Consider the following 20,764-nt stretch of genomic DNA (forward strand, 5'->3'; position numbering starts at 1 on the left):
TGTATCTCTGAAAGTCTGTGAGGCTGTGAGCATCTGTGAGGCTATGTGTGTGCCTGTAAGCGGCCAAGTCTGTGCAGGGGTGAGTCTGAGGGGACGTATGTTTGTGAAGAGCTGTGTGCATCGTTGAGGGGCTGAGTCTGAGGGGGGCTGTCTGAGGGTGTGTGAGTCAAAGGGTGTGTGTCTGATTGGGTATCTGAGAGCAGTGTGTGTGTCCGAGGAGGTAAGTCTGAGGGGGTGGAGGACGTGTAAGTCTGAGGGGATATGTGTTGAGGGTGCAGGTCCAAGTGGGGCTATGAGTCTCAGGGTGTGTGTGTGAGGGACTGTGTGAAGGGATATGTGTCTGTGAGGGTGTGTGTATGAGGGCATGTGTGTGTGGGGGTGCATAGAAGGTGTGAGTCTGAGGGGATGTGTGTGGGAGGGGTGTGTGTATTGGGGCCATGTGAGGATGAGTGCTTGTGTGGTTTAGGTGCGCCAGCAGGTACCTGTATCAGTGTCTCGAGTGAGGGGCTGAGTGTCCATGGGGGGGTGCCCGGGTGTATGAAGGTGTGTGAGTCGGGGGCTGAGTGTATGAGGGACTCATGGGCTATCCTAGGGGTCCTGGCGCCAGCGTGTGTCTTCAGAGGCTCTGAGGACACTGTCCATATTTGCTTTGTTTCAGGGGGCTCCCCCAAAGGGTTCAGAGACCCCGGGGGCCACTCCTGGTAAGCCTTGGCCAAGTGGGCTCTGTACCGGGTGCCAGGGGCCACCAGAGCCACACCAGTGGCACTCAGGGCCTCCGGGGCCACATGCAGCGAACTCAGGAGACCATGCAGTGGCAGCACGGGGGAGACCCCGGGCCTGGCTCTGATCCCGGCACGCTCTGTGGCCCCGTGTTTCAGCATCCGTGCATGTGAGCATGTGCGGGGACTTAGGCCGCATTCTCATAAACAATCTGCATCGTTCCAAGTGTCCCCACCCCCACCCATAAGAGACTGGTGACAGTGGTGGTGGCATGCCCTTGTCTACAAAGCTCGTCCCCACCTCCCCTATCCACCAGGCCTGTGTCTCCCACATGTGTAGAGAGGGACAATCCTTCATTTTTCTTCTCCCTGGGGGGTGTTTGTGGGGGGGGGGTGCCAGGAAGCTCAGCACCTGCAGCCTCCCCCAGGCCCCAGAGCAGGGAACTAGGAGGGGAACTGAAACCAGGGGGGGGAAGAGGGCGCAGGAGAGGTGAGAAAGAGGAACCAGAGGAAAATCCACCAGCAAGACGAGAAGCAAAGCGGGCTAGAAAGAGAGAGCACAGTGGGGAGGGCGCTGGGCCTTACATGTACCTGACCTGGGTTCGACTCCAGCACCACGTACTGTCCCCTGAGTGATCCCTAAGCACAGAGCCAGGAGTAAGCCTTGAGCACAGCCAGGTGGGACTCAAAATACAAAAACAAACTAAAAAGATGAAAGGCAAAAGGACCGCGTGGGAAACCCGTCCTCGCCCAGGCCACAGGCCACCCCTGTACCATCTTTAAGCCACCCCTTTTCCCCCAAATGCTCTCTCCACCATCAGGACACCCTCCAAGCACCTGGGACCTTGGTCCTGGCCAGCTTGGGTTCAAACCCCAGCGCCTCCACTTCCAAGCTCAGTTTGGGGACTCTGGGCAAATCACGGAGCTCCTCTGGGTCTCACAAATTATATGGATGGCACGCAGCAGCAAATAAGAGCCCAAGAAATGTTTTGATTGTTTTTTTGTTTGGGGGCCACACGTGGTAATACGCTGGGCTTTACCCCTGGCTCTGCACTCAGGAACCACCACTCCTGGCCGTACTCAGGGGGCCCTATGGGATGCCAGGGATCAAACCTGAGTCAGCCATGTGCAAAGCAAGCACCGTCCCCGCTGTACTATCACTCCTGTCCCAAGAAACGTTTTCAACTTTGCCCTTGTAGCGGTAAAGCAACCGTGAAGACCATGCACCAACAGAACCTCAAAGAAACAGGCAAACAGGCAGCGGTGGGGAGAATGCAGAGTTAGTAGCTTTGTACCTGGCATGGAGAACTGTTATTACTCCTGCAAGTGTTATGATCTGACTCAGCTCCCAGCGCCCTCCCCTTGCCAGTTCCCTCCAACCACACTGGCCTCCTTCCTCTGCTACTATAGTCGGGCAGCTGCCTGCCAGCTCATTTCCCGGGCTCCACTTTCACACTTTGCTTCAGAGCCCCAAACCGCCACCTTCCTCCGGGAAGCCCACCTTCCCCTCCTTCATCCCCATTCTGCCTACGGTTTACTTCTCCAAGTCTGTCTCCTACCTAGAAAGTGGGGTTCGGGGTTGGGGCTTAGGGGAGCTTCTGAGGTTTGTTTCCTCGCCTTGAAAGAGGGTGTTAGCTGCGCTCTGACCGCTCAGGGCTTGCCAGAGTGGCGATCAGAGTTAATGACCCTAAAGCCTACAGCCCCAAGTGCTCAGAAACGAGCCCCAACTAGCATGCAACAAAGGGAGCCTGGAGCACACCGCGGGGTGGGGCAGCCCAGTGAACGGTGGCGCCAGCCGGGAGGACACGGAGCAGCAAGCCAGCCGGGGCGAGGGTCCCCAGCCCATAGCCCAATGACACAGAGACCCCGCTCCTCTCGTTGTCACCTTTAATGGACGCCCTGGGTGGGCTAGGGGCGCGGTGTCCTTAAATAAAAGCCCCGGCGCGGCGGGGGGCGGGGCGGGGCGGTAGGGGGAGGGGCCCGGCCTGCCGGGGCGGGGCCTTCGGGGCGTGGTCTCCCGGGCGGGGCCTTTCGGGGGCGGGGCCTTTCGGAGGCGGGGCCTCAGCTGCACTTGCAGGAGCGCACGATCATGTTGGACAGCTGCTCCACCTTGGCCTTGCGGCCCACGAAGTACACGATGGGCAGCGGCTCCAGAACCTGCGGCACGCAGCATGGCGCGGCCGACGCGCCGGGGTTGTGCTGGTTGTACAGGGCCAGAACCTGCGGGCGGGCGGGCGGGCGGGGGTCAGGGTCGGGGGTCGTGGCGAGGGTGCTCTCCCCGCCAGTCTCTCTCCCCACCTTGCTGGTTTTATCCCTTCGTTCCCTCTGTCTCTCTGTCTCTGTCTCTCTCTCTCTCTCCCCGCCCCCCACCTTCTCTTTGGCTTTTGGGTCACACCCAGCGGTGCTCTGGGCTGACTCTTGGTTCCGTGCTGGGTCTGTGCTCAGGGATCACCCCTGATCCTTTGGGGATCAAAGCAGATCAGCCGGCAGTGGATCACTGCCTCCTCGCTCTCTCCATTTTCTACTTTTTATTTGTTTTTATTTTGGGCCACACCCAGCGATGCTCAGGGGTTACTCCTGGCTCTGCACTCGGGAATCACTCCTGGCAGTGGGGGGGAGGGAGGGAACGGGACTCTATGGAATGCCAAGGACCCGTCAGGCAAATGCCCTCTCTGCATACTATCACTCCAGCCCCCTTACCTTGTATTTTAAATCTTGTCTTTCTCCTGCCATCTGTCTCTCCCTATCATCTCCTGCCTTTGTCCCTCTGTGCTCCAACTCTCCTTCCATCTCCCTGCTTCTGCCCTGCCCTGCCATGACGTTTCTGTGGGGCTCCCTGTACCTCCAGCTTCTCTTCCACCTTACCACCCCCACCTCTGTCCCCCCCCCTCACTCCCTACTGCCAGCCATTGCCTCAGTCTAGTTTAGCTCAGTCTAGTTTAGTCCTACCCGAGGAGGCGAGCTGACTTCTCTCCCTCCCCTCCTGATCCGGCACCCCCGCGCCCCCAAGCCAGGCTGTGGGCACAGCGCACCTTGCTGTACTGTGTATCCAGGCTCCAGATGTAGGGACAGGGCCCCAGGCAGAAGTTGGCATGGTAGCCCTTGGGCTCGTGGATCCACTTCCAGCCCAGGTCCTTGCGGAAGTCAATGTAGAGCTGCCGCACACAACAGTTCTTCTCCGTGGAGCTGGGGGCAAGGAGGAAGCAAGTCAGGAGGGGGTTGGGGGTCGTGCCCAGGCAGGCTTAGTCTGCACTTCCCCCCCCCCCCCCGACACAGACCACCCCATCCTGACCTCCCTGGTACCCCCTGCGACAATCGCAACAGAGCACTGACCGTGGCAAACCCTGACGGCACATTTCCTCGGCTCCTGCACTGTGCTACACGCATCATCATAAACATTATCTCATGCGGAGGTTCCAAACAGGCTGTAGGCGGCCAAGCGACTGACCACAGGGGACCTGTACTAACTCCTGGTGCCTTCACACGCTGGATCCCCCCAAAGAAGTGCAGCCCCGCTGGCACAGATCCCTTCCTCTTGTGCAACAAAAGCTTTCAGAACTGCCGCTGTGTGCCAGGCAGGACCCCTGGGAGACTCGGCACAAGCCAAGCCCTCTTGGGCCGCAAGGCCCGTCCGGAGATTGCTCCTCTGCTCCAAATGTGTTTGGGACTGAGAGCAAATGCCCACGTCTCCCTTCTGAACTGCACAGCAGTGGCTGATCCCAGCTCCCTCTGTGTCACCCACACTAGCTATCTGTCACCCTCCTCGGTGCTCCCCAGGTTGGAGGCCAGGCAACTACCTTTCTTCACTTTTATTTTTGGTTGGGGGGGTCCAGCTGTGCTCAGGTATCACTGCTAGTGGGGTTCAGGAGACCACATGGGGTGCTGGGGCTTGAACCCGGATTGGTCGCATGTAAGGCAGGAGCTCTACCTGCTGTACAATTTATTGCTCAGGCCCATGCTTGTTTTTTGTTTTTGTTTTGGGGCCACACCCGGTGATGCTAAGGGCTTGTTCCAGGGCTCACTTCTGGTGCTGCAATCAGGAATCATTCCTGGTGGTGCTCGGGGATTGAACCCAGGTCAGCCGAACGCAAGGCGAATGCCCTCCCCACGGTACTATTGCTCTGACTCCCCTGGCCTATGCTTTCTTCACTTCACTTCAGGGTACGCTCGGGGCCAGGAGACGGCTCAAAAGGCTAAAGCACATCCTTCGCAAGTGGAACTCCCAGGTTTGATCCTCAGCCCACACAGTTCCCCAAGTACCACTCAGAATGGCCCAAAAGGGGGGAAAACAATAATCGAAACAGGAAATAAAAGTCTCCAATGTATTTCTCTTTTGATTTGTTCTGAGTCACACCCAGTGCTGATCAGGGCTCAACTCCTGGGGGCCGTGTGGGGTGCCAAGGATCAAACTGGGTCAGCTGTGAACAAGGAAAGTGCCTTCATTCCTGAACTATCTCTCCAGCTCCCCAACACATTCCCTTTTGACCCTCCCTCTGACTTATTTTCCTCCGTGAAACTTACTGCGCGGCTGGAGCAATAAGTCAGCGGGCAGGGCAGCTGCCTTGCTCGAGGCTGGCCCAGGTTCGATCTCTGACACCACTTCCAGTTTTCTGAACCCTGCCAGGAGTGATCCCCAAGTGCAGAGCCAGGAGTAACCCCTGAGCACTGCTGGGTGTGGCCCCAAAACAGGAACGAAAGAAAACTTTTACTGCCACCTGCTCTTTGATTCAGACAGATCAATCTGGATTTTTATTTTATTTCGTTGCCCCCGTCGCCCAGAGGACAATCGTGTGCGGTGAACATCACACATCTACAGCACAGTCGGGGTTGTGACAGCACCAGGGGCAGGGGGGTAGGTCGCACCCCACCTCTGCACCGTAAAGCCTCTGCCCCGGGTTTGTGGTCAGGGTCTGGGCCTCGCCAGTCCAGGGCTGAAGAAGTTCGTCTGAAAAGACCCGGAGCCTCTGGCCCCGAGGCCAGTGCTGAGATGGACAGGGGCTGGGTTCATGGGCAGCCTAGGACACACAATGGGAAGGAGACAGTGCCGTGGGGACAGGAGGGCCCAAATCCTGTCCTGCAGGAAAGGACGGGAAGGAAACACCGAAATGCTGAGTCACCTTTTCTTTGGTTTTGCTTTTGGGGCCACATCCACCTATGCTCAGGGCTTCCTCCTGGCTCTGTCTTCAGGGCTTGGAGGACCATCTGGGGTGCCAGAGATGGAATCCACACTGGCGCATACAATGCAAACCCCTACCCGCTGTACTACCCCCAACAGTGACTTATTTTTGGGATTCAGGACCACATGTGACAGCTCCTGGGCTACTCCCTGCCTGGTGCTCAGGGGTTGTTTGGGATAGTGCTCAGGAGTCCATGCAGCACCGGGATTTGAACCTGGAGTCCACAGGCAAAGTTCCAGATCTCTGACCATCTCCCAGCCCCCAAAGTCACGTTTTATGTATGGGAGAACACGGGGTGATCTCCTTCTATATTTTTCCAATTCTCAACAGTGAGGGGGGAGCAATAGTACAACAGGTAGGGCCGACCCGGGTTCAATCTCCAACATCCTATATCCCGAGCACTGCCAGGAGTGATCCCTGAGTGCACAGCCAGGAGTAAGCCCTTGGCATTGGCATTGCCAGGTGTGACTCAAAAAAGACCCCCAAAAAAAAATTCTCAACAGTAAGTATGTGTTACTTTCCGAGATAAGGGGAAGGAGGATTGAGAGGGGGGAAAAAGGGTCTATAATTGGGACAAAATTAAGAAATATGGGAGTGGTAGGACAGGGCTTAAGTCACTTGCCTTGCACGCAGGCGACCCCTGTTAAATTCTCAGTGCCACAGAGGGGGCGTCCTGAGTAATCCCTGAGCACCAAGCCAGGAGTAAGCCCTGAGCACTGCTAGGTGTGGTCCCAAAAGAAAAAGATAAAGAAACAATTCTGTGGTCTGGAAAGAGCTCAGAGGCAGAGAACAGGCTTCACATGCAGGGAGCCAGGCTCCAGCCCCAACACCACAGGCTCCTGAGAGCTGCTGGGAGCACTGTCAGGACAAAGCGTGCAAGAGAGAGGAAAGAGAGGCCAGAGAAACAACAGGACAGTGGGGAGGGCGTGTGCTCTGCACACAGCCAAACTGGAATCGATCCTCCCCCAAGCACTGCCAGGAGTTAGCCCTGAGAGCAGTCAGGAGTCAGCCCTGAGGACCAAGAACAAGAAGAAAAAGGAAGGAAGGAAGAAAAGAAGAAGGGAAGAAGGGAGGGAGGAAGGAACTTCACACTCTGAGAAGCTTCAAAGAGGCACAAATGTCGAGGTGCAAGCGCCTCCCACAATGTGACCACGTCCGTCCCCGGTGATCTTATCTCTACCCTACCCACTTCCGCTTCTGCTCCCCCCGCCAAGGGCTCTGAAGCTCATGCCCTCCCCAGACCACTGCATCCAGAAAGGTCTCGACATGGAACACCAAGAAAGAAAATGAAGGCCAAGCAAGCAGGAGGTCTAGGTTCCAGCCCAGCCATGCTTGGTCCCCCGAGACCCACCAAAACTGAAGGCCAGAGAGATTCTGCAGTGGGCAGAACTTGCCTTGCACACAGACAACCTGGGTTTGATCCCTGGCATCCATATGGTGCCCCCAGCACTGTCAAGAGTGATCCCTAAGGGCTGGAGTGATAGTGCAGTGAGTGGGTAGGGCGTTTGCCTTGCATGCAGCTGACCTGGGTTCGATCCCTGGCATCCCATAGCACTACCAGGAGTAATTCCTGAGTTCAGAGAGCCATGAAGAACCCCTGAGCATTGCTGGGTGTGACCCAAAAAGAAAAAAAAAAAACCCTAAACAAACAAAAAAAAGTTATCCCTGAACGCAGAGCCAGAATCCCTGAGCATCAATGAGTGTGGCCAAAAAAAAAACAAAAAAAAAAAAAAAAAAAAACACCAAAACCCCAAAATACAAAAATGAACATGACTCAAAAACCAAAGGGGAAAAATGTATACTCTGAGAGGCCTGGAGCCAGAGTACAGCGGGCAAAGTGTTTGCCTTGTACATGGCCAACCAGTTTACCCCCAGCACCCCATATGGTCCCCTGAGCCTGCTAGGAGTGATCCCTAAGCACAGAGCCAGGAGTAGCCTCTGAGCACTGCCAGGTACAGCTGACAAACAAACAAAAGATGCTTGGGGCTGGAAAAATAGCACAGCAGGTAGGGCGTTTGCCTTGCACACAGCCGACCCAGGTTCCATTCCCAGCATCCCATATGGTCCCCTGAGCACCGCCAGGAGTAATTCCTGAGTGCAAAGCCAGGAGTAACCCCTGTGCATCGCTGGGTGTGACCCAAAAAGCAGAAAAAAAAAAATTGTTTTTTAAAAAAAGATGTTTAAGCACCCAATCCAGGAAGTCATCGCCCCGTGAGCACCAAAAGTGTGAGCACTCTCAAACTAAAGGACCCCCACCCCCAGGGACCACCACAACCAAGCACACCTGAGCAGGGGCACAATCCCCAATAATTATGGTAGCATCGAAGAGGCGGGGGATAAAACAGATAGAACCAATAGACCATCTCCCGCCCCTGTCCCGTCCCACAGCAGGGATGAAGAAGCCAGCCGGGTCTCCGCAGCCCGGATGTGGGGGGCTGCTGTGAACTGGGGGGCCAGGGTGCTGGTTCACATGCCCTCCAAGCTGGCAATGACGGGGAGCAGGCTGCAGCTGCCTTCTCTGCACGTTAGCTTTCCGGGGTGGCCCAGATCCCGCCTCTCTGGAAGGCCGGACAGGCTGCTGGCAATCAGCTTCCCGACCTGGGCATCACTCCCGGGCGGAGTGTAGGAACTGGGCGTGGACGGGCCGGAGCACAGCTGCACGGCCTGCTCTCATGCTTTCCGGCTTTCTTTCTCTTTTCTTTCTCTTCATACTCTTTCTCTTCCTTCTCTCCCTTTCTCGTTTCCTTCTCTCCTTTTTTTCTCTTTACTTTCCTCTCTCCTTTCTTTTATTTCTTCTATTTTTCTTCCTTTCCTTCTTTCTCTTTTCCTTCTCCTTTCTTTTTTTTTTTTTTTTTTTGCTTTTTGGGTCACACCTGGCGATGCACAAGGGTTACTCCTGGCTCTGCACTCAGGAATTACCCCTGGCCGTGCTCAGGGGACCATATCGGATGCTGGGATTTGAACCCGGGTCGGCCACGTGCAAGGCAAACGCCCTACCCGCTGTGCTATCTCTCCAGCCCCCTCCTTCTCCTTTCTTTTATTTTTTCTTTCTCTTTGTTTCTTCCTTTGCTTTTGGGTCACACCAGGTGATACTCAGGGCTTATTCCTGGCTCTGCACTCAGGAATGACTCCTGGTGGTGCTCAGGAGACCATATGGGAAGTCGGGGATCAAACCCGGGTCAGTCACGTGCAAGACAGATGCTCTCCCTGCTATCCTATTACTCCGGCTCTTTTTTACTTTTTCTTCTCCTTTCTTTTTTCATTCTTTTCTTTCTTTTCCTTTTCTCCCCTTTCTCTTTTCTTTTTTTTTTCTTTTTGGGTCACACCCAGCAATGCACAGGGGTTACTCCTGGCTCATGCACTCAGGAATTACTCCTGCTGGTGCTCGGGGAACCATACGGGATGCTGGGAATCAAACCTGGGTCGGTCGCGTGCAAGGCAAACGCCCTACCTGGTGTGTTATCACTCCAGCCCACCCTTTCTCTTTTCTTTCTCTCTTTCTTTCTTTTGTTTTGGAGGCCACATCCAGTGGCTTACTGCTGATCATTTGGTTGTCTTTTTTTTCCCCCTTCTTGGGTCAGACCAGGTGATGCTCAGGGGTTACTCCTGGCAGTGCTCGGGAGACCATACAGGATGCCAGGGATCAAATTCCGGTCAGGTGTAAGCAAGGCAAACACTCTCCCCGCTGTACTATTGCTCTGGCCCCTTAATCCTGATTCTGCCCTAGGGATCAATTCTGGCAGTAGTCAGGGGACCCTATATGGTACCAGGGATCAGACCAGGGTTGACCGTATGGAGGGCAAACAACTTAATCCTGTACTAGCTCTCTGGCCCCAGAGCCAACTTTAGAATGCAGCAGAGCTCTGAAGGATCATAGAAATATTATATGAAAAAAGAGAGTAAAGAGAAGTCAGAGGCTGGTGATAATCTGGTGAGTCTGTGATGCTGGGGATCCAACCCAGAGCCTCACGCGCAAGGCAAGTGCTCAGCCCCTGAGCTGTGTCCCTGTCCTCACACTGAATGTTTCCGTTTGATTTTGGATTTGTGGGTTTTTTGTTCCACACCCAGTGCTCAGGGATTGCTCCTGGCTCTGCATTCGGGGTCAGTCCTGGTGGCGCTCGGGATACCTTGTGAGGTGCCAGGGATTGAACCTTGGTGGCGGTGTGCAAGGCAAGCGCCCTCCCTGCTATACTACAGCTCTGACCCGTCACCCTGCAGGTCTTTCCAACACCTCACTTTCTTGGAGTGCGCCCCCTCCCCAGGGCAAGCCCCTCCCAAGGGGCACCTGCCGCTTTCTAGCCGCCCCACAGTCCCGCTGCACTATCTCTCCAGCCCCACTTTGCTTGTGTGTTTTGGAGGGGCCCTCCCAGCAGTGCTCAGGGGCTACTCCCAGCTGGGACCAGGCCTCAAACAAGCACAGCCCTGGCTGCAACTGAGTCTCTCTCTCTACATGGGAACTGCACCCCACTTCATGCAGGAGTCCCCACCACCATTCGAGCCCAGGAATCCAGGACCCCCCTGAAAAGCCTAATAGGGCCTCCCCGTCCCAAAGTTGAATTCTCACGCTTCAACCTTCTTCCTTTTGGTGGGGAGAGAGGGGTTGGCTTCAGCTGGCTGTGCTCAGGAGCGACCCCTGGCGGCATTGGGGGAACTGCATGTGGTGCCGGGGACTGAACCTGGATCTCAAGACGCAACCGCCACAGCATAGCAAGCGCCTGCCATCTGGACGACCTCTTCATCGTTGTTTGGCTCGTGGCTTTTCAGCCACACCCAGCAGTGCTCAGGGGTCATTCCTGGCTCTGTGCTCAGGGGACCCTACATAGTGCTAGGGATCTAACTGGGCTTGGCCAGGCGTCAGGCAAATGCTTGACTCCCTACAGTCTCTAATCAAGCTCAACATTTTGTTTCATTTTGTTTTGTTTTTTGGAGACTGTTTTTTCAACAACATTTTTTTTTGGCCGCTGGGGATTGGGATGCAGCACACCCAGCAGTGCTCAGGGCTCACTCCTGGCTCTGTGCTCAGGGATCATTCCTGGTGGGGTTCAGAGGACTGCATGGTATGCCACGGATTGACCCGGGTTGGCTTCAAGGCCCCTAACCCGCTGAGCCATCACTCCAGCCCAGGTTCACACTCTCCACCTGATTCGGACACCCAACTAGAAACCAACTAAGATCGGTCTTTTTTTTTTTTAATGGGATGAGCCCCAGGGTGCTCAGGGGTTATATATACTCCTGGCTCTGCACTCGAGAATCACACCTGGCGGTGCTCAGAAGAGCATCTGGGATGCTGGACATCAAACCCAGGTAGGCTGCATGTAAGGCAAGCACCCTCCCCGCTGTGCTATATGGCTCGAGCCCCCGAGCTTCAGCTTTCGGGGCTCTAGGTCGTGCCCTCCCCTGCCCGGTTGACTCAGACCCCCTCCCTGGGGCCTCCAGGTGGAACAACTGCCCCAGCCGTGCCCCGGCTGGACTCACCTGAAGCAGTAGCTGGTGTCCAGGGCTCGGCGGTGGCGTGTGCTCTGCAGATGCTGGGCCCGCTCCAGCGGGGTGGCCATGAGAAGAAGGAAGGGCCGGTTCATGCCGTGGATGGTGGCCAGGTCCCCCCGGCGGCTGCTACTCAGGCCTGCAAGGAGCAGGGAGCAGGGCGGGGAGAGACAACCCCGATTCTCAGCTGGCGGTGCAGGGGTGCGGGACCCCACACTCTCTCAGGCTCCTGGGAACCCCCGCGCCTCACCGTTAATGTCCACGTGCAGCTTATTGTCCTTGTCGTCGTCACAGGAACAGTGAGCACTGAGGCGGAAGCCCTCGATTTCCCCTGCGGGGAAGAGGGGGGGTTGTTCAGGAGTTGGGGGGAGGCAGTGCAGGCCCCCACCTGGGGGATTCTGTCCTTCACTTTCTTCCTTGAAGCTTCCTTTGCCTCCACTGACACCTACTCAGGGAGGCCCCCCAGGAGAGAGCCAACCTTTTTTTTTTTTTGAGGGGGCTGGAGAGACAGCACCGTGGGGAGGGCGCTTGCCTTGCACACAGCCGACCTGGGTTCAATCCCCAGCACCACAGAGGGTCTCCCGAGCCCGCTAAAAGTGACCCCTGAGTGCAGAGTCAGCCCTGAGCATCACTCGATATGACACTTTTTTCTTCCTCTCAAGATTCTTGGTGGAAAGTTGGATGCAGGGGGACAAGGACCCCATTCCCTGGCTCCCCTTAGGCCTGGCCAACAGCCCCGGGTGCTGGGTACTTTTGGAGGCTTGCACTCCATTTCCTCCAACCCTCCCCCACACCCATTTTCCCAGACAGGTAAGGGCAAGGGGATGGATGTGGCCGCTGAGGTCTGGGCCGTCATTGACCTGACAACCCTCTTCCGGGGGAGGGGGGAAGAAAGTGGCAGGCACTGCCTGGACTCAGGCCTCAGCAGTTTGCCCCTCGTCTTGCCCCTCCTCTCTCAAGTGGGGGGTGAGAAGGCTCAGCTCCTCCCTCACACATCAGCACCGATGTCCCCTCTTCCAGGAAGCCCTCCCTCATGCTTCCAGATGAGACCAGGCACCTCATCAGGGCTCCCCAGCCCAACCCTGCCCACTGAGTCATGGCTACCTGGTTTCCAGCTGCCTCCCCCTCCCGCGACACCCCCCCCCTCCATCCCAGGAATGGACCACGAGTTCTGGTCGGGCCCGGGTGGGGCTGTTTGGGTTTCTCCGCTGTGTCCCCAGCGTGGCCTGGCTCGGGGCAGGTGCTCAGGAAGTGAATTCACCATTAATCACTCAGGTCTGCGTGTCTGGGACAAGGGCCAGTTCCTGGCCAATTTGGCACCAGCGTGGGGTGCGGGAAGGGGGGGTTCGAGGCAGGGTCGCCCCAGGGCAGACAGTGGAGAAGCGGGGTGCGGGAGGCGAGCGTCCTCACCTCCCTGGCTGAGCCAGCGGCGCACCACGGCCGTGACGTCGAAGGACAGCCACTCCTGCGTGTCGCTGGGGTCCAGCACCCGGTTACTGAGGTAGCGCCAAGAATCATTGCTGTATTTCTGGGTACGACAAGAGCAGGTGGACCTTGAGGAGAAGCCACCGCACCCCTCCCACGCCCCCTCTTCACACACACACAACTGCACCCACCCCTGCAGGAATCACCCACCGGGCCCCCCAGGGCAGGAGGTGAAGCACCAGGGCAGGGAATCATGTACCTGAGCCACTCACCCCCCCCACCCCGTCCCCCAACCACTGTCCCCTGTGGGGCGTCAGGGAGCGTTTTTCCTTCCTATGAGCCTCAGTTTCCCCTCTGGGGCAGCACCAAGCCCCTCTCGGCTTAGGTGGTTTGTGGGACGAATCCCCATCCGGCCCCAAACTCACTGCCCCCAGGATTATAACCAGAGGCCAAGAAGTTGCAAGAGATGAAGTACATGAAGCCAGGACCTGACCTGGGGATACCCTGGAGCTGGACAGGGTTGGGGAGGGGAAGGGGGAGGCCGGAGGGGGAGGGGGCCTGCAGGCATAAAGCTGAAGGCTCTACCATGGGGTTGGGGGGAACCACAATTATTTATCCAACAGCCCCCTTTTCAGAAAAAAAATCAGTGTTCCCCCTAGAAATTCACCTTCTCTGAGAAAACAAACAAAGTGTCCGCCCCATGGTCTCCCAAGACCAATACACTCCATGGGCCGCTCCAGGGCACAAGGAAGGGCCTGGGGCGGGGTCCCCCACTTTGAAGAACCCTGTCTTAGTTTCCATGTAGCTAAGATAAGTCAAATTCTCTTGTTTAGGGCTGTTTGGGGTCCACACCCCCCCCTTGGGGGTGACTCTGAGCTCGGTGCTCCTGGGGGTGCTCCAGTGGCCATACAGAGCCGGGGAGAGAACTCTAGGCCCCTGCATGCGGGCAAAGCGAGCATTCAGCCCGCGGGGCCCCGGGCCTGTCTCTAGCCTGGTTCTCTCATGGGTCTATCCACACTTTCCCAGGAGTCCAGGTCATAAAACCCAGGCCCCAAGGAAGCGCGATCATCTGAGAGAACTTTCCCTGGTACAGGAAAAGCTGCTTATCAGGGAGTCACCACAGCCCCCCATGTGGGGGGGGGGGTTTGCCACACGGGGCACCAGAATGTGTCCAGGAAGCTCCTTTATATCCTTTTTATCCTTTTTATCAACCTCAACAGTCCCCATGTGGCCTCCAGGTTGGACAGATGGCTCCAACCTTTCTAATTTCCCACTTTTTAGGGGGTTGGGGGGGTGTCACTCAAGCCCTCACACACTCATGGCCAAGTGCTCCATTTCCTGAGTCCCATTCCTGGCCCCAGAGAGTCCAATTTAAGAGTCTGGGGGCCAGAGTGATAGGACAGCAGTAAGCCCATCCTGGTTCAATCACTGGCACCCCATAGTGTCCCCTGAGCCCCCCAGGACTAAACCCAGAGCACAGAGCCAGGAGTAAGTCCTAAGCCCAGCCAGGTTGACTCCAAAACAAAAATAAAAAGAGGGGCTGGAGTGATAGTACAGCAGGGAGGGCATTTATTTGCCTTGTACACAGCCAACCTGGGTTCGATCCCCTGAATCCCATAGGGTCCCTTGAGCACCGCCAGGAGTGATCCCTGAGTGCAGAGTCAGGAGTTATCCCTGAGCACCGCCAGGTATGGCCCCAAAAGCAAAGAAATAAAAATAAATAAAAATGAAAAGAGTCCTAGGGGGGCTGGAGCGACAGCACAGCGGGTAGGGCGTTTGCCTTGCACGCGGCCGACCCGGGTTCAATTCCCAGCATCCCATATGGTCTCCTGAGCACCGCCAGGGGTAATTCCTGAGTGCAGAGCCAGGAGTGACCCCTGTGCATAGCCGGGTGTGACCCAAAAAGAAAAAAAAAAAAGAGTCCTAGGGACAGGGAGCTGGAGCAACAGCACTGCAGGTAGGGCATTTGCCTTGCACGCGGCCAACCCGGGTTCAATTCCCAGCATCCCATATGGTCCCCTGAGAACTGCCAGGAGTAATTTCTGATTGCAAAGCCAAGAGTAACCCCTGTGCATCGCCGGGTATGACCCAAAAAAAAGAAAAAAAGAAAAGAAACAAGAGTCCTGGGGCCAGAGAAAATTCAAAGGGTTGAACACAGACTCTGCAAGTCAAAGGTCCAAGTTTAACCTTCCTCACCTCCTGGCACTCCAGTCCTCCTGGAGGAATCCCTGAGCACAACCAGGTGTGACCCCAAAAACAAATAAATCTGGGTTCAGAAGGATGATACAGAAGCTGAGGCACTTGCCTTGCACATGGCTGGCCCCAGTTCACGCCCTGCACCACACATAGTCCCTCCAATTACCACCAGGGGTCGCTCCTTAGCGTGGAGCCAGGTTACAGTAGCCCTGAGCACCACCTCTGGTGGCCTCAAACCAAACAGCTCTTCGTGGGAGCCCCTCCCACCAAAAAATACCAATCTAGAGTCCTGGTTTCTCCTAATCCCCATACCTTCCACATGTGTAAACCATGGAGGAACCCCGAGTTGGAAAGACTAAGATACAGGCCAGAGCGATAGTACAGCCAGGCCGGCGGAGCCTTGCATGCAGCCAACCCGGGTTCGGTCCCTGGCATTTCACATGATCCCCTGTGCACTGCCAGGGGTAATTCTTGAGTGCAGAGTCAGGAGTAACTCCTGAGAAGCACCGGGTGTGACTCAAAGAGACAAAACAAAAATTTAGATACAGAAACCTGGTCCAGAGTGTTAGCAGTCAGGCGTTCACCTTGCACACGGCTAAATCTGGTTCGACCCCCGGCATCTCCCGGCATCTCCAATGGTCCCCTCAACACCACCAGGAGTGATTCATGAATGCAGAGCCAGGTGTAATCCCTGAGCACAGCCAGGTAGCACTGTAGCACTGTCGCCCCTTCATTCATCAATTTGTTCGAGCGGGCACCAGTAATGTCTCCACTGTGAGACTTGTTACTGTTTTTGGCATATTGAACAAACCCCGGGGAGCTTGCCAGACCTTGGTGTGCGGACGAGATACTGTCGGTAGCTTGCTGGACTCTCCAAGAGGGACGCAGGCATCGAACCAGGGCCGGCTGCGTGCAAGGCAAACGCCCTAACTGCTGTGCTAGCGCACAGCCCGGTATGGCCCAAAAACAAACACAAATAACCCACCCCCGCCCTGCCATACCGCAGGTGCCTCCAGGGGGCGCCCACACTGCCCCACCTGGTACAGTTCCACGTGCTGCTCCACTTGCAGCTTGAGCCTCAGGAGACGAAGCTCAGCCCGGGAGAGCAGGACAGGTTCGGGCACCGCTTCCCGGAGCTCCGACGTGTTGAACAGCATGTGGATGCTGTGCAAGCTGCGCTTGAACCGGTCGTAGATCTCTGGGGGGGAGGAGCCAGGATGCAGAGGTCAGGCTAAGCCCAAGCTGAAGAAGGGGTTGGGGCAGGGGAGGACCCAGAATCAAAAGTCCCAGGTCAGAGCCCAGGCACTCAACAGTCCAGAACAAAGAGCCAAGATTAGCCCTGGAGCACAGATTTAGAGAAGCAAAGAACAATTTCAGGGGTGGGGAGGACAACCCAACAGTGCTCAGGAGTACTCCTAGCTCAGCACTCAAAACTTACTCCTGGCCAGTGTCAGGGGACCCTATTGGATGCCGGAGATCAAACCCGGGTCAGCTGCATGCAAGGCAAGTGACCTCCCTGCTGTACTATTGCTCTGGCCCCAATAAATTTCTTTTCAAAATAAACTGCCCAGGGGCTGGAGCGATAGCACAGTGGGTAGGGCGTTTGCCTTGCACACGGCTGACCCGGGTTCAATTCCCAGCATCCCATATGGACCCCTGAGCACCGCCAGGAGTAATTCCTGAGTGCAGAGCCAGGAGTAACCCCTGAGCATCACCAGGTGTGACCCAAAAAGCGGGAAAAAAAATGCCCATTAGTACAGGGCACTACACTTTACAGGGTGACACTGGCAGATGTCACCCAGCTCTCCAGGGAAACTTGCAGGGCAGGGAGTCAGGCCTCTGCACTTGCACCGCCTGGGCACTTCTCAGAGCTGGCGAACCTCAGGAGCATTTGCCTCCCGGCCTGGCCCCAGCACACTTCCCGGATGGATCTCAGTGCCGGGCCGGGGCCGGAAGGTTCTCACTCTGGCCAGACTCTGCTCTGTACAAGAACCACGGCAGATCAGGAGCACACAAGGAGGGAGACACAGGATCAGCGGTGAGCACAGTTCAAGAGCACTCACAGCCTGCTGGGGGCATTCCCAGACGAACACTTTATTCTTCATTATTCAAAAAAACAGTTTGTGTGGCCAGAGTGATAGTACAGCAGGTAAGGCTTTTGTCTTGCATGCAGCTGACCTGGATTCAATCCTTGATCCTTGGCATCGCCTAGAGTCCCTGAGTTCCTGAGCACAGAACCAGGAGTAAGCCCTGAGCATCACCAGGCGTGGCCCAAGCAAAAAACAAAAATTTGTGAAACTGAAGGGCCTCAGGCAAGCAGGACATAAGCTTTACTACTGCACCACATCCCTGACCTTCCAAAGTTCAAATATTTAAAGGAGCACTTCATGAGGAAGAGGAGGAGGAGGACAAGGAGGAAGAAGAGAAGAAAAAGGAGAAAGAGGGGAGGAAGCTATCACTGTACCCAATTTTATTGATAGGAAGATGGAGGCGCTGATGGGGATATGGCTCTGAAACAGAGCAGTTCCCTCCCGGGTGTGAGACCCGGAAATGGATCTCTGGCACCACAAAACAAGCCACAAAGAGGTTAGCATTGGCCACCAAGTCACACGGCTGGGAAGCAAGCGTGGGGAGTTAAACTCGAGAGCTGGGATTGCAAAGACGGGCGTCTTTTTGTGGGGAATGGGAAGGAGAGCATGGCATACTATGCAGTGTTCAGGGCTCGGGAGTCTTTCTCACAGTGCTCGCGGAGCCATCCTGTGGCACAGATGGAAGCAGGAGCTTCACCCAGTCCATTAAGCTCCGAGACAGCTTAACTTCGAATCTCGACTGTCTCCCAGACGAGGAGTAATAATTAGCATTATTACTACCGTCCCATCTGGAGAGGGGTCTGGCTCCTGCAGGCCCCCAGCCCCTGGGCCCAGTGGGGTCACTGTCTTAGAACTCTGAGTGGGGGTTCCCAAAAGGTAGAGAGGATTAGAAGTCCAGGGGCCCCTTCCCCTACTCCCCTTCACTGTAGCCAAGCTTGGGGGGGGGGGCTAAGAAGCCCTATCTTGGCGCGGGGCTAACTCTACAAACCCCAAAGGAAGAGAAGAAGCCTGGCTGCGGGTGAGAGATAGGAAGGACGAAAAGGAGGGGCAGGAAAGGTCACTGGGAGCGGTGGAGACCAGAGACCCAGAGAGGGGGTGTGGCGGAGAAGAGTCGAGATGGAGCAAAACGCAGGAAGCCCGGCGCTGGGTCCAGAGATTTCCTGGAGATGCAGGAATGACGTGGGGTGGGGGGGAGGGGGGGACCCCAGCAAGAGAGATGTTGGGGCTTGGGGAAGGGAGGATGGGAGTCTGGAAGAAGAGGGTGGCAGGCTTTCGCGTGCAAATGCTCTCTCAACCCAGGCGACGCCTCCGAAAAGGGTGGGGTATCACTTCCTTGCGGGTGGGTGCGGGTGGGGAGGTTCATCTCCGGGACGCAGTCGCCAACCAGTGTCTCAGAGGGAGACACCCGGGGGAGAGCCACCAGGGTCGGCCCCGCCCCTCCAATCACCCACCCAGAGAGAAAAATGCCCCCCGGAGCGCGCGCGCGCACGGGCGGGCTCGGGGCCACGCGGGGCGCCGACGGGGCGGGTCCGGCTGCCGCCCGCCCCGCGCCCGGGTGCAGAGGGCGGCGGCGGCGGCCGCGCGGGCGGGGAGCCGACCTGCCCCGTCTCGCCCCGGGCCCGGCGCGGTCCCCGCCCCCCGGGCACGGGCAGGAAAGGGAAGGGAGAGAGGGTGCGGCGGCCGGACGCTGGGGTTTCCCCAGCCTCGGGGAGCGCAGCCCGGGCTCCAGGGTCCCGGCTTGGCCGGCGCCTCTCGCCCCGCGGGTCCCCCCGGGCCCCTCTCCCGGGAGCGCAGACTCCGCCCCCCGCGCGTGGCACCCACGTGGGCTTCTCGCCCCGCGCTCTTGCACTCGTACCCACCCACCTACCCGCTTCCTGCCCGCCGGCGGGGTGCGGGGCTCCGGGGGCTCCGGGCGCCCCATCCTGCCCACCTTTCCCACGCTCGTCTACCCTCGCCCTGAACCCCCCACTTTCCGAGAGCCACATGTGGGGTTCCTGCGAGCTCGCGTCCCCCTCTCACGTGCACGGGCGACACTTGGCCACCCCCGCCCCCCCCCCTCGCTCGGGCCCCGCGTGTGCACCCCGCGTCCCCTGCCAAGGCGGTTGCGCTCCACTTTACGTCCACCTTGGCCTCCGGGGTTCGCTTCACTTCGTTTGTTCTCTCCCCCCCCCCCCGCCACCCCCGTCCTTCTGGAACCTTCCCGCCCCCATGACCCCTGAGTTCTGGGTCAGTTTCTCCAGGGGCCTCTAGAGTCCCAAACTCGGGGCGTCTCCCCTTCTGCAGCCCCCAGCTCCCCTGCCCCGTCCACTTGGTTCACGAACGCCTCCGCCAGACCCAGAGTTCCTGGGTGGGATGGGGATGGGGGGTAGGGAGCTTGTCCCCATCCTTTAGGGGCGTCCGCGCGACACCCGGCCGCCCCGCAACTCGGGGTCCTCTTCCTCCGGGCAGTTTCCTCCCCGCCGGACCCCCCGCGGGCCGCCCTCCAGGGTCCCCCGGCGCGGCGCTCACTGTTGCTGGTCTCCACCATCAGCACGCGGGTGACCTCCTTGGCGTAGTAGTCCGCCTCGGGCTCGGGCTCCGGCTCGGCGCGCTCCCCGGCCACCCGGTCGCGGGTGCTGTTGTACAGGGCCAGCACGGCCTCGGGCAGCGGCCCCGGCGGCACCTCCCCCTGGCTCGGGGGGCTGGCGAGCCGCAGCTTCGACAGGATCTGCCCGCGGATGGCCTCGATGCGCTTCCGCTTCACCAGCTCCATGTCGATGGTCTTGCAGGTGGACAGTCCGGCGGCCGGCCGGCCAGGCGTCAGCACTAGTAGCCGCAGGAGCGGCAGCAGCGGCAGCAGCCGCAGCCAGGAGGGCGGCATGGGGGAGGCGGCGCCCCCCGGCCCCGCGGGGAGGGTGGGCTGGGGTGGGAAAGAGTGGCCCCGCCCCTGCAGGGGCTGGGGCGGGGGGTCTCCCGAGGGAAGGGAGAAGGGTCTAGGGGGGGCGCGTGGAGCGGCTCGGGTGGGTGTCTCGGTACCCCGAGGGGTGCGCGCGAGCTCGGGCACCAGAGGTGGGTGGTCTTGGAGAGGAGCGCGGACGCAGGTCTGCGGGGTCCCGGGGCCCGGGCGGTGCAGCAGCGGCGGCAGCCCAGAGGGCTCCGGAGAGAGGCCGGTGGGGTGGGGGCGCGCCCGAGGGCTGGGCCGGGGGGCCGGGGGCCGGCGGGAATCCGCAGCGCCGTGCGTGCGAGAGGGCGAGCCGGGCTCCCCGCGTCCTGCCGCCTCGCGGGGCAGCGCCGGGCCCAGCGGTCCCCGCGCCCCGGGCTCCCGGCGGCGGAAAAGTCTCCCAACTTTTCCCCTGCGCTCCCGGCGCGTCCCTCCTCCCGCTCCTCCTCCCGCGGCGGCGGCGGGGGCGGCCTCGGGCTGCGGCGGCGGCGCGGCGGCTCCTTCCTCCGCTCCCGGCCGAGGCTCCGAGCCGGGGGGTGCCCCGGGGGGGGGCGTCCCCCCTGCCCCCCGCTCGGGGGGGCCGCGCTGTCCGGCGGATCCGCGGCGGGAGGGGGGCGCGCTGGGGCCGGGCTGGGCGCGCGGGGCTGCGGTGGCGGCTGCGGGGACCGGCGGGGCCGGCGCGGGGTTTTGAAGCCGCCCCGGGCCCCACCCAGGAAGCGCGCGGGGCGGGGGCGGCCCCCAGGGGGAGGGCAT

General features: G+C 58.5%; 1 protein-coding gene across 1 annotated transcript; it reads right to left on the bottom strand.

Annotated features, from left to right (window-relative positions):
* Positions 1–2,592: 2,592 nt before the first annotated feature.
* On the bottom strand, positions 2,593–20,660 carry TGFB1 (transforming growth factor beta 1). The gene is made up of 7 exons (XM_055145792.1): positions 19,600–20,660; positions 16,039–16,199; positions 12,791–12,908; positions 11,631–11,711; positions 11,372–11,519; positions 3,752–3,905; positions 2,593–2,939 (listed from the first exon to the last, which is right to left on the bottom strand). The coding sequence occupies exons 1-7, from the start codon at positions 19,949–19,951 to the stop codon at positions 2,781–2,783; spliced, it is 1,173 nt and encodes a 390-aa protein (XP_055001767.1). The 5' UTR covers positions 19,952–20,660; the 3' UTR covers positions 2,593–2,780.
* Positions 20,661–20,764: the final 104 nt, after the last annotated feature.

Source organism: Sorex araneus, chromosome 8, assembly GCF_027595985.1.
Source record: "Sorex araneus isolate mSorAra2 chromosome 8, mSorAra2.pri, whole genome shotgun sequence".
NCBI classification, from domain to species: Eukaryota; Metazoa; Chordata; class Mammalia; order Eulipotyphla; family Soricidae; genus Sorex; species Sorex araneus.